This window comes from Heteronotia binoei, chromosome 17 (assembly GCF_032191835.1).
Source record: "Heteronotia binoei isolate CCM8104 ecotype False Entrance Well chromosome 17, APGP_CSIRO_Hbin_v1, whole genome shotgun sequence".
In the NCBI taxonomy this organism is placed as follows: domain Eukaryota; kingdom Metazoa; phylum Chordata; class Lepidosauria; order Squamata; family Gekkonidae; genus Heteronotia; species Heteronotia binoei.
The window spans coordinates 21,050,626-21,063,731 of NC_083239.1; the positions used below are offsets into that span (position 1 = coordinate 21,050,626).

At 47.8% G+C, this 13,106-nt stretch overlaps 2 protein-coding genes across 4 annotated transcripts in view; one reads left to right on the top strand and one right to left on the bottom strand.

The window, feature by feature from the left end:
• NHSL3 (NHS like 3) overlaps positions 1-10,998 on the top strand; it is a 104,750-nt gene extending 93,752 nt beyond the window's left edge. For both annotated transcript variants that reach the window (XM_060258451.1, XM_060258452.1), the window contains exon 7: positions 8,762-10,998. In XM_060258451.1, coding sequence (XP_060114434.1) covers positions 8,762-8,784 — 23 coding nt within the window. In that variant the 3' untranslated portion in view covers positions 8,785-10,998. The remainder of the gene's footprint in view (positions 1-8,761) is intronic.
• A 319-nt stretch (positions 10,999-11,317) lies between these two features.
• YARS1 (tyrosyl-tRNA synthetase 1) overlaps positions 11,318-13,106 on the bottom strand; it is a 196,746-nt gene continuing 194,957 nt past the window's right edge. For both annotated transcript variants that reach the window (XM_060258456.1, XM_060258455.1), the window contains exon 14: positions 11,318-13,053. In XM_060258456.1, coding sequence (XP_060114439.1) covers positions 12,943-13,053 — 111 coding nt within the window. In that variant the 3' untranslated portion in view covers positions 11,318-12,942. The remainder of the gene's footprint in view (positions 13,054-13,106) is intronic.

The window sequence follows — 13,106 nt, forward strand, 5'->3', positions numbered from 1 at the left end:
CGGAGGTGAACAACCTCCTACAGAAACAAGCCATAGAGAAGGTTCTGATGGAGGCCAGGATGGGAGGTTTCTACTCTCGTTACTTCCTGGTTCCCAAGCGGGACGGGGGTTTAAGACCAATCATGGATCTTCGGAATCTAAACAAATTTATTCTGTACCAGAAGTTCAGAATGTCCACTCTGCAAACGATCCTGCCCCTCATCAACCAAGGGGACTGGATGGCAACTCTGGACCTCAAAGATGCATACTTCCACGTCAGCATCCGTCCTGCGTCCAGACGTTTCCTTTGGTTTGCACTAGGTTCTCAACACTTCCAGTTCAAAGCCCTTCCATTCGGCCTGTCCACTGCACCTCGGGTGTTCATGAAGATGTTGAGCGTTGTGGCTGCCCATCTCCAGCTTCAAGGGATAGTCGTCTTTCCATACATCGACGACTGGTTCCTTGTGGCAGAGTCGAAAGAGAGTTTGTCATCCCACATTGCCGTCACTCTTCGTCTTCTCGACACCTTGGGTCTGCAGGTCAGTTTGGAGAAATCACACCTTACTCCATCAAGGACAGTTCAGTTCGTAGGGGCTTTGCTGGATACGAACCTGCATCGTGCGTTCCTGCCTCAGCAGAGAGCGGTGGACATTATCAACCTTGTGCAACTTCTGCAAAGTCGAAAGTGGAACACAGTGCAGCAGCTGCAGCGGATGCTGGGGCTGATGGCGGCGACGACAAGCGTGCTACTCTTTGCGAAGCTGAGGATGAGAGGCCTACAACTCTGGTTTCTTTGTCAGTTTCGACCATTGAGAGACTCACCTCGAAAGAGGTTTGTCATTCCACCTGTGACTCTTCAAACTCTGCAATGGTAGAAGTCAAAGAGCAACATTTGTCAGGGAGCTCCATTTTATCTCCCTGCACCTTCTGTCACTATCACAACAGATGCATCTTTGTGGGGTTGGGGGGCCCACATGGACGGTCTGTGTGTGGGGGGCCCTTGGCCTCTGAAATTGACTCACTGCCACATAAATTATTTAGAACTGCTGGCAGTTCATTTTGCTCTCTGCTCTTTCCGCCCCTTGGTGGCTGGGAAGATTGTTGCTCTGCTAACAGACAATACCACTGCCCTGTGCTACATCAACAGGCGGGGGCACAGTCTCTCGATGGCTCTGTGCATTGGCACTGGACCTTTGGTCGGAGTGCCAGGACTACGACATCTTCGTGAAGGCTGCACATCTCCCTGGGGTCCTCAACTTGCAGGCAGACTCCCTCGGCAGGGGCGCAGCTTCACCGCACTTCATTGGCGCTTCCTCCAACCTTCCTCCAACCTCCAACCTGTCTTTCATCTTTGGGGGTATCCTCAGGTGGATGTCTTTGCCACAGCTGAGAACAGGAAGTGTCCTCTGTTTTGTTCCAGAGGGGGTGCGGATCCAGAGTCATTGGGAGACGGTCTGCTGTTTCCGTGGAAAGGTTGGTTCCTTTATCTGTTTCCGCCTCTGCCATTGTTGACGAAGGTGGTCAACAAAATCGCAAGAGAGAGACGATGCTACATCCTGGTGACTCCTTGGTGGCCTCGCCAGAACTGGTTCCCGATCCTGCTGCAATTGGCGAGGGGGGTCTTCTACAAGTTCCCGGTGGAACTGGACCTTCTGTCAGCTCAGGGAGGTCGTGTACTCCATTACAACGTGCCCCACCTGAAGCTGACAGTGTGGCTTATCGATCCTGTGGGTTCTCTAGCAGAGTCCAGCACGTCTTCCTGAATAGCAGGAAACTTACCACCCACGCTTCCTATTATAGGAAGTGGCGGAAGTTCCTTCAGTTCCTAGTTGATCCTTCAGTTTCTCCCCAAAAGGTGGGATTGTCGGTAATTTTTGAGTTTTTGTTATCCCTTGTGGATGCTGGCCTTGTTTTTTCCTCCATCAAGGTTTATTTGGCAGCAATATCTGCATTCAGTGGTCAGGAACCAACCTTTCCACGGAAACAGCAGACCGTCTCCCAATGACTCTGGATCCGCACCCCCTAAACAAAGCTCGTCTCCCCCACCCCAGTTGGCTAGCCGCGGTCAACGGGCATCCTTACTTGCGGTCGAAAAATAACAACAAAGAAAAGGCATGCACCTGCCTCACAAAGTGTGCAAAGACTAAAGCTTGCGTGTTGGAACATCAGAACCATGCTTGACACAGTAGGCAGTGGTCGCCCTGAACGACGCTCTGCTCTAGTTGCCCACGAACTTCTTAGGTTGAATATCGACATAGCAGCTCTCAGTGAGGTCCGTTTCCCTGAGGAAGGTAGTCTTCAAGAACACGGTGCTGGCTATACCCTCTACTGGTCGGGTAAGTCAAAGGCTGAGAGCCGCCTTTCTGGCATTGGCTTCATGGTCAGGAACTCCATTGCCTCCAAACTCGAAAACCTGCCAACAGGTCACTCAGATCGCATCATGTCCATGCGCCTCCCACTTCAAAACAAGCAGCATGCAACACTCTTCAGTGTGTATGGCCCAACCCTTCAAGCAGATCCTGCAGAAAAGAACAAGTTCTATGCTGATCTACGCAACCTCGTACGGAAGACCCCTACAGAGGACAAGGTGATCATCCTTGGCGACTTCAATGCCAGAGTAGGTAAAGACTCGGAAGCCTGGAAAGGAGTACTTGGCAAACACGGCATTGGCAACTGCAATGACAACGGGCGCCTCCTGCTAGAATTCTGCATGGAGCACCAGCTCACCATCACCAACACTATCTTCCAGCAGAAGAATAGTCTGAAGACAACCTGGATGCACCCACGGTCCAAGCATTGGCACCTTATCGACTACATTCTGGTGCGCCAGAGAGACCTTCGAGATGTCTTACACACCCGAGTAATGCCCAGCGCAGAATGTCATACGGATCATCGTCTTGTACGCTGCAATCTCCGTCTTCACTTTAAACCCACACCCAGGAGAGGAGGTATCCCTCGGAGGAAGTTTCAGGTTGGCAGCCTCCAGTCAGCCGAAGTTAAAGCTTCCTTCCAGGCAAAACTCCAGTCAAGAATTGAGGACCCCAGTTGCCCCACAGACCCTTCTCCAGAAGCACTCTGGGAACACCTAAAAACTACCGTCCTGCAGATCTCTGAAGAAGTCCTTGGGTTCTCCACAAGGAAGAACAAGGACTGGTTTGATGAGAACAATCAAGAGATCCAAGAATTACTGGCAAAAAAGAGATCTGCCTACGAAGCACATCTTGCTCAGCCCTCCTGTCCTGGGAAAAAAGCAACCTTTCGCGCTGCATGTAGCAACCTCCAGCGCAAGCTTCGAGACATTCAGAACGAGTGGTGGACCAAGCTTGCAGAGAGAACCCAGCTGTGTGCAGACACTGGTGATTTAAGAGGGTTCTACGAAGCCCTGAAGGCAGTATATGGTCCATCATATCAGGCTCAGAGTCCCTTGCATAGTGCAGACGGCCAAGTGCTCCTCACAGACAAGGCATCCATACTGAACCGGTGGTCGGAGTATTTTCAGGTTCTCTTCAGTGCCAACCGCGTAGTTCAAGATTCAGCAATCCACCTCACCCCACTTCAACCGGTGAAAACAGAGTTGGATGAGATCCCCACCCTAGAAGAGACTGTTAAAGCCATCAAGCAACTGAAAAGTGGCAAGGCAGCGGGAGTTGATGGAATTCCACCAGAGATCTGGAAGCATGGGGGCACAGTACTACATAGCTCACTTCACAAAGTACTTGTCACCTGCTGGGAACAAGGCAAATTACCACAGGACTTTCGCGATGCAATCATCATCACCCTATACAAGAACAAAGGGGAAAAGTCAGACTGCTCCAACTACCGGGGGATAACCCTGCTCTCCATCGCAGGCAAAATCCTTGCCAGAATACTCCTGAACAGACTGGTGCCCACCATTGTAGAAGAACTCCTCCCAGAGAGCCAGTGCGGCTTCAGAGCTAACAGGAGCACCACTGACATGGTATTTGTTCTCAGGCAGCTCCAAGAGAAATGCAGGGAACAGAACAAGGCTCTGTATGTGACTTTTGTCGACCTTACCAAAGCTTTCGATACCGTTAGCAGGAAAGGCCTGTGGCAAATCTTGGAACGTTTAGGATGTCCCCCAAGGTTCCTCAGCATGATCATCCAGCTACACGAAGACCAGCGAGGCCAAGTCAGACACTGCAACGACCTCTCGGAGCCCTTCCCAATAGGCACAGGTGTAAAGCAAGGCTGCGTTCTCGCGCCAACTCTCTTTACGATCTTCTTTAGCATGATGCTTCAAAGAGCCGCAGTAGATCTAGATGATGACGATGGTGTATACATCCGCTATCGCACCGATGGCAGCCTGTTCAACCTGAGGCGACTAAAGGCACACTCCAAGACAATGGAAAAACTCATCCGAGAGCTACTGTTTGCTGATGATGCTGCACTCGTCTCCCACTCGGTATCAGCTCTGCAGCATATGACGTCCTGCTTTGCAGAGGCTGCCAAGCTATTCGGCCTAGAAGTTAGTCTGAAGAAGACAGAAGTTCTCCACCAGCCTGCACCCCAGGAAGATTATCACCCTCCCTGCATCACTGTGGGTGAATCAGTTCTGAAGACAGTCCAGCAGTTCAGCTACCTGGGGTGCATCATCTCCTCAGATGCCAAGATCGACAAGGAGATTGACAACAGGCTGGCAAAGGCAAACCGTGCCTTTGGCCGACTGCACAAAAGAGTGTGGAGCAACAAGCATCTGAAAAAAGGCACAAAGATCAATGTTTACAAAGCGGTTGTGATGACAACCCTCATCTACGGCTCCGAATCGTGGGTTTTATACCGTCATCACCTGCGACTCCTTGAGCGCTTTCATCAGCGCTGCCTTCGCACCATCCTCAACATCCACTGGAGTGACTTTGTGACCAACACTGAAGTCCTCAAGAGGGCGGAGGTTACCAGCATCGAGGCACTGCTGTTGAAGACGCAGCTGCGCTGGGCAGGGCATATTTCTAGGATGGAAAACCACCGCCTTCCCAAGATTGCCCTGTATGGCGAACTCTCCACCGGCCATCGAAATAGAGGGGCACCAAAGAAGAGGTACAAGGACTCCTTGAAGAAATCCCTTAGCACCTGTCACATCAACCATCACCAGTGGTCTGACCTAGCCTCAGATCGCAAAGCATGGAGGCACACCATCCACCAGGCTGTCTCTTCCTTTGAGAATGCACGCATAGCTGGTCTTGAGGACAAAAGGAGATTGAGGAAGAATCGCACTGCTACAGGACCAACCCTAAATCAGACTTTTCCCTGCAGCCGCTGTGGCCGGACCTGCCTGTCCCACATTGGTCTTGTCAGCCACCAGCGAGCCTGCAGCAAACGTGGACTATTGCACCCTTCTTAAATCTTCGTTCGCGAAGCCAAGCCGAGAGAGAGAGAGATCTGCATTCAGTGAACCAGTGGAGGGACATTCTGGTTTTGTACACCCTCATTCTAAGAGATTTTTGAAGGGTCTGCTTAGGCTTCATCCCCCATCCAGATCGCCCCCACAGTTGTGGGATTTGACTTTGCTGTTGGACAGAATGACTCGTCGTCCCTTTGAGCCGATGGCCACGTGCTCGTTACAGTTTCTCTCATGGAAGACTGCGTTTTTGGTAGCCATCACATCAGCACGTCGTGCGGGGGAGCTCACGGCGATGTGTTGTGACTACCCGTACCTTGTTTTTCAGGAAGCTGGAGTTTCATTAGCTCCTGATATTTCTTTTCTCCCCAAGGTGGTTTCTCAGTTCCACCTCAACCTAGAAGTTTGGCTGCCCACTTTTCATCCTACGCCTTCCTCGGATGAGGAACGTAGGTTGCATGCTTTAGATGTAAAGCGTGCTTTATTGTTTTATTGAAGTCGTTCCAAGAGTTTTCGCAAGGACAAGCAGCTTTTTGTTTCATACGCTGCCCCTAAGTTAGGTTCCAGGATTTCGTCTCAGAGGCTGTCAAAATGGCTCACTGAGACTATTAAACTGTGTTATTTGTTGGCTAAGAAGCCGTTACCTGGGCCTATTCGCAGCCACTCTACAAGGGCGATGGCAATGTTGGTGGCGTTCCTGAAAGGCGTGTCCCTGATGGATGCCTTTATGAAGCACTACGCACTGGACGTGCATGCTCAACAGAGGACTCATCTGGGAACTGCGGTGCTGCAAGCTGTTTCTTCTGGTTGACCATCTTCCCGCCTCCAGGTATGTCTTGCTTGCTAGTCTCCCATGAGTGTGAAGCACAGAGACCACGAAGAAGATAGACAGGTTGCTTACCTGTAACTGTAGATCTTCAAGTGGTCATCTGTGCATTCACACTACCCGCCCTCCTTCCCCACTGCTGATGGTCTCCCTCCAGTAGGGGCTTCCAGAGGTCAGGAAGGAACTGGCGGGATCCTTGCTCTGGCGCTGGTGGGCATGTGCATTGGGACCGAGCGTGAAAAATTCCCGGGCTTTTTAGGTATCGATTTGGGGATCGGCGCAGGTGCTCTATCCCATGAGTGTGAATGCACAGATGACCACTCGAAGATCTACAGTTACAGGTAAGCAACCTGTCTTTTCCAAATTATTCTCCCATCACTTCAAAAGGCCTAGTTTGTGGCTATTTTTTCTGCCTTGAAGCCCAAAAGATTTCTGACTTTGAATTACAGCACCACTCGCCGCTGCTGAAGTGCATTGCTAATGCAGCCCTACAAACACTTTGGTGGGTGTAAGCCAGGTTGAATGGACCTGAATAGGATTCTATCTGCTTAGAATTTACACTTTGATTCACTTTGCTTGCACTTACTTTTGCATGTTCCTTCCCTCCATTTTATTTATAGTCCACACTGAATTTTTTAAAAGGTTAATTCCTTTTAAATTCAAAGTATTTTTTTTAAAAAAAAAAATCAAATTAATTTATGTACTTGGGGCAAGGCTTGGCCCTGAAGCACTGAAAGCTGTGTGATACATTACAATTTTCCAGGCCTTTCTTGGGTTCAGTACAGGTGAAGAAAATTGCCTTTCTCATTCCCTCTCCCACCCACCATCCACCTCCCAGCCAGAAGAAATGCCAGGCAAGTTTTCCTGATTCATGCTGAGCCTCAGATGATTTTGGAATGCTGGGAGACCTTGTAGCTTTGCAGCCAGCTCAGTGTGACTTCTGGGAGATTCCCAGCATAGAAGAACTGCGAGGGTGGTCTTCTCAAAATAAAAAGATGCACCCAACAGTGCAATAGAAATTAGCTTATAATTTAAAGAAACAATTACCTCACCATTTCCTCCATTACACTTAAAACAGTCTCAATTAGAAATTATTATTTGTATTTTTCATTTCTGCACGGTTATGACAGAATTCTTTGCTTTGCTGTTATTATTTGTATTTTCATTGCTTCATGGTTACGACAGATTTTATTTTTTTATTTTTTTGCTGAGGCAGAAGTGCTTTCTTAAAAGATCAAGAGCCAGTGCTCCTGTCTTGCTTTTAACTCTTCTAGAGCTGGGAATGTGGGATAGGGCTGACTTTTGTGGTGGGGCTGGGGGCATTGCAGAGGCACAACAGTGTACCATATCGATTCTTCTGAGGGGCCATAGCTATCCATTGCATTAAGAAGGGATTTTTAGACTGGTATGCTTTATCTGTTATGATTTATTACATGTCACCTGCTCTGAGTCCCAGGATGGTGGGGTAGAGCTGGATACAAGTCAAATAAATGAATGAATAATAAATAGGAATAGTGATTTGTTGTGAGGGAACCATTCCAGTGTTGGATTTTTTGGATCCAGCTTTCCTCCCACTTTCCAGCTTCTTCTGTCTGTTGCTCTGTCCTTAACAGAATGCTTTGACAGGAAAGGTTCTTCCCTTCTGGGGCTAACTAGAGTAGGCTTCACCAAAAGCTCCGTGAACCTTTTTGGCGGGAAAGAGGGATGGGGGGAGAAAGGTGTGTGTCAAAGTAGAAGCCTCATGCTTTCCACCTTTCTATGGTGTTTTCTGCTACAGCTGGTGTCCTTTTCTTTTTCTTCTTTTAAGTACAAGGGTATGCAGTGTCAGTCTACACCTCATCTGTAGCCAAATCTTGTTAGCTACATGGTGTCATTGGTAGGCCAAGACAGAATGAGGGCAGTCTTTTTGGCAGCTTTTTGTTAAACAGAGGAGGAAAATGGCACCACCACCAGCAGAAAGCAGGATTAGTTCATCAGGCAAACATTTCTTTTCATCCACATCTCGAATAGGATACTGTTGGAAAATCCAAGAGGTGAATTATTACAGTAGCACCGTGGTTTCAATCCTGTGGTAAATCTGATGCCAGAAGGGATTTCAATTGGTGGAGCAGGATTGTGTCACCTCTCCTGAGAGACTGCTTTTGGAGCATAGGGCAAGTCTTCCCATGAGGGAAAGTATGCAAAGATTGCCTACCAGTTCTGTTCGTGGAAATTTTCCATATGATCCAGCCATGAAGCAGATTGCTGAAAACAGAGGCCTCTGTCTGCGGGCCACAGGATGGGGACAGTTCAGCCAAGCCCCAAGTGGCCATTTTCAGTTATAGGGAAAGGGGCTCGCTATGTTTAGGGCTCTGTTTGTGTTATGGTTTGGGTGAATATTTTCAACATTTAAATATATTTTGCCAGTCTATTCTAGTTTAGCCATGGAACAGAATTTGTTTTCCTGGAAACATAACTTCTATTATTTTGATCACGCAGAAAAGATTGAGAGGTGGTGATGTTGACAAAGCTGTTCAGTAGAGCAGTATTCAAATTCAGGTCTCACGGTCCAAATTTCTGTCCTTCAGGGAGCCACACTGACCTACCTCTTCTTCTTGCAGGCATACAGGAGGAGACAGTGTAAGGGAAGAGCCTGCATTGCCCCCACCCCAAGATACAGGAATTAAAAACAAAACACAAACCGAATCTCAGGGACCCGAGCAGGCCGGAGGAGGATCCCAGACATGGCAGCGAGGAAGAAAAACCGCCTTAGCCTCTGAAGGCCTTGATATTTATGCAAAAGTTGTGTTGGTTTCACTTTCTTCAATCATACAGCTTTATTTTACCACTTTCACACATAGTTCTCTTTCCAGCTGCCCTTCTTTCTGTCCCCCACCCCACCCCAGAGAGCTAGAGCCTTGAACAGACTTTCTCGGCTGGATTTGCTGGAGTGCCCATCCTTTGCTCTTCCCCTTGGATGGTTTTTTTTTTTTTGTGCGTGCGTGTGTGCATGAGAAAAGAACTTTTCAACAGAAGAAAGCCTTCCCCCTTTACCATCTGCAGAAGGAGAGACTGGCAAAGTTGAAGCCGTGTGGTGTGTTTCCCAGAGGGATGCTCCATTTTCTTGGGAGGGAGTTGCATTATCAACTGGCAAGGGGTTGGGGAAAAGCAGTCTGCTATTAGGCACCTAGAATTGTACGAAATGAAAGCACTTTTCAAAGCAAGACTGTAACCACAGCAAGGACAGCTGTGATAGAGAACTGCTCCGGTTTGCCGGATGTTGCTTAGGCCCCAATCCTTTGTGCTTACGTCATTCGGACTTGCAAACACATGCTTCTGGTGGCCCTGCTGGTTAGCCTTGGCATTTGAGTGGAGCACAGTGCTGTGCCGTGCAAAGCACACGATTCATTTTTACAAATCTGTCCTGTCGTAAGTAGCTGATATTGGGGGGCGCTAACCAGCTCCAAGTCTGTTTTGGGGATGTTACCCAGCTCCAAGTCTCTCCAGGCCTGTTTACAAGTCACAGAGAACACATATACAATCCAAGTGTGGTGTACACTTGATTTTTCTTGACACACGTGTTGAATAATTCTCATGTTACTTTCAGTGCATGTACAGCTGAACATGTAATTGAAGCTGCACATTTATCTAGGCACTGGTTTCATTTGTAAAATGAATATACATTGGCTGTTCCTTACAAACAGATAGGCACACTTACAGATAGGATGTTTATGCATTCACTGTAACTTACGAACATGGCTTCTGTTATAGCACAAATTGGGGTGGGGTTGGGATGGGGAGAGGGGAGAACAGATGATTATGTAGAAATGCACAGAATTCTTTGAATCCTTCCTTTGCTGGCTTTCATGCATCCAGTTCTGTTGCATCCTCTGAGACTGAAATGTCCCATGGAGGGAGGGGACTGCTCCTTTGGGGTCAGATTTGAACTCTTTTTAATGAAGATGAGGGGTCACAATGAGACGCCTTTTGAAAGTCTCAAAGGGCTGAGATTCCAAAGCTGCTTCTGGAAGACTCTCCAAAAGAACCCCACAAGCATCCCCCAGCGCAGTTTGAAATCCACTGCTCTGAAGGGTGACACTGCCCCAAGAGTTGCTGCTGCTGCCCATTCATTCATTTTTGGTACCCTGGGGTGACACTCAGCCTGGTGAAGAGAATGCTGTCAGGCCCCTTCCTTTTCCCCATCAACCAGCCAAGTCTGCTAAACTGCCCTCCTCCAGTGCCTAGAAAAAGGCAGGGTCTTCAGGGTGAATTTAAGATTGCAGCCCTACCAAAAAAAACCCCCTCAGCATTCCGACTCCCCCTTGATGCTGCTGTCTTACCAAGTGTGCCTGAGGATGTAAGGGGGCCCTTTCCTAGGAAGAGGTACTCTTGGCCACCTGCTGGCAGACAGAAGCCTGCCTGGTAGAGGTCAAAGCAGCTGTGTGGAAATGTCACATGATGGAGGGGCTTTCCTAGTACATGGCTGGGCCTTTCTCTCCAGCCAGTCCTTCTAGACCAGACTCCAAGCTTTGAAGGCAGGAGAGGTGCAACAGAAGAGAGCCTTCAGCATGCTTATCCTGATTGCTGGATAAAAAAATATTTTAGAAGTGAGACCAAACACCTCTGATATTTCCTCCCCTTTCCCTTCGCACCTTTTGTTTAATGTTCTCTAGTAACGTTAGATGACAGATTTCTATACTTTTGAAAAATCCTGGGGTCATTTGGTTTGATTTCCATGATTGTAAAACAGGTAAAAAAATAAGACTACCTTTGAGGAGTAAGAGGATGGCAAACACCATTTTAAAAGAAGTTATCTTTGTAAAGATGAATGATTAAAGCCTGCTTGCTGTCTCTCTTATTGCTTGACTAAAGCATCTGTATGTGTTGGGGAGCGGGTGGGAGAGTGGGCAGGGGGAAGAGGAATTTCTGTGAGAAAAGACGCCTTCAAAAAGGAAAGAAGAGCTGGAACAGCAGTAAGAGCTGCTTGCCTGCCCCAGGAAGGAGCCACTTCTGTGTGCTCCACTCGTCAAACAAAACCCGAGTTGCAATTCAGAAGGTTTTCAGGCTCTGTCCCACCTATATAAGGGAGAGGGGCCTGAACAGCCACCCTGTGCAGAAGAGGCATAAACCACACCTTCAAGAGCAGCTCAACACACACATCCCCAACCACCAACAGATTTGATCAGTAATCCATGCATTTATTAGTTTTTTTAAAGCTCCCCCCAATCTTTTAAAAAAAAATAAATATGCCTTGTAAGGTACAGCCACCAGAAAGTCTTATTATGTTAACTTCAGTGGTTTAATGTTTATCTTATTTACTACAGGGGTCACGTTCCTAGATATTATTACAAGGACTTCTCACTTTGCAAAGACATCATCCTGTGTAAGAACAAACAGTACTCAAGCTAATGCCTTTTGTCTATTTTGGGAACAGCTGAATTTTTCTGTCAAAGATAGGGATTCTCCAGCTCTTAGAAAGATGACCTTTAAATAGGATTTGGGTAGGGGTGGGGGAGAGGATACTTTTCTGCAATAGCCTATAATGCTTGTTGAAAGTTGTAGTCCATATAACATGTAACACTGCTTCTGTGACTGGATACCACACCTAGAATCCAGATCTGGAAAAGTGGGGAAGAAAGCTGGACAAGGACCCTGGACAAGTTAACTCTACTTCCTGTCCCATACATCAGTGCCCAATCTGAAAGAATGCTAATCTTTTCCCACTAAAGCAATCTACCCTGTGTGTTGCTGGTAATGAGGAACCATTTCCAGCCCAGGAAATTGCATGAGGAAGGGGTGATTAACTTTCCCTTCTGCAGCATCAATCCAGATTAGGCCCCCATCATGGCTACTTTATAGTGTGTGATTTTTACACCGAGGTCACAGAATTCCAGCATTATGTCCAGCTTGGCTCTCCTGCCCAGCATAACCTAACCCGATTACAACTGCAACATACATCTGATTCAATTTTAAGTCCATATGAACTGCATCTAGGAGCTTCCTAACCTTTGAAACATTTCCTCCTGGCTCTTTTCCATTTCTTCTGAACAACCATCCTGAAGAATTCCTCCCCCCAGCAGCTCAAAATATTACAGTTTGGGAGATACTGTGGGTTGGACCTAATAGAGCAGTCATGAGACCACTTTCTCACTTTCTTAATTAAGCCATCCCAGAAGACTAAAAAGCCCTGTTAAACCAAACTGGCCTCTACTGAAAGACAAGAAGTTGAAGTGTGGCATTTTATTTGAAGATAACAATAAATTACTTAAAATTTGGCATTTATCATGGAGACATCTAAACCACAGATAAACAGAGACTCTCCCCTTTGTAATCTGCCAGCCTGGGTTCAAACCAGAAGCGGCAACTTAAAAAGAGGGACGAAGTGGCTGTTCCGTAGCCAGGACGGAGCACACATGACCACAGCTCCTCTCCGGCCACCACTTGCTCACTCGAGGGCTTGGAGGTCTCCCTACTTCTTCACTCCCCCCCACTCCTAAAATACTTTAAGGGGGAAGATTTCCCATAGCCCTGACAGCCCAGAAAATAAAGCAACAGCATCCTTTCTTCAGACATAAATAATCAATTTTAACAGGGTTCCATCTTTGTGCCCCTGCTCACTTTCTGTCGATATCAAAGCTGTAAATGTCCACGGATTTGATGCAGCTCAGCAGGGATCTCCTGGCTGGGAATGCCAGGGAAGAGCTGTGATTGATGGACGGACTGTAACTTGATCATTCAATGGATAGGGTGATCAATGGACAGGAAGAGACAGGGAACAGGCAAAAGGGGCGGGTGAGGAGTCTTAGCGGATGCTGCCGCATGTCAGGGTTTTGCATGAGATGCTCCCCAGTTTGGTCATGAAGTTCTTCCCCTTCCATTGAGCTGTGCTGTCCTTAGAAATCTGGAAGTCAGCCTGGGATTGCGAGGGGCGGGGGTCAGGGGAAGAGAAGAAAGAACTATCAGGGT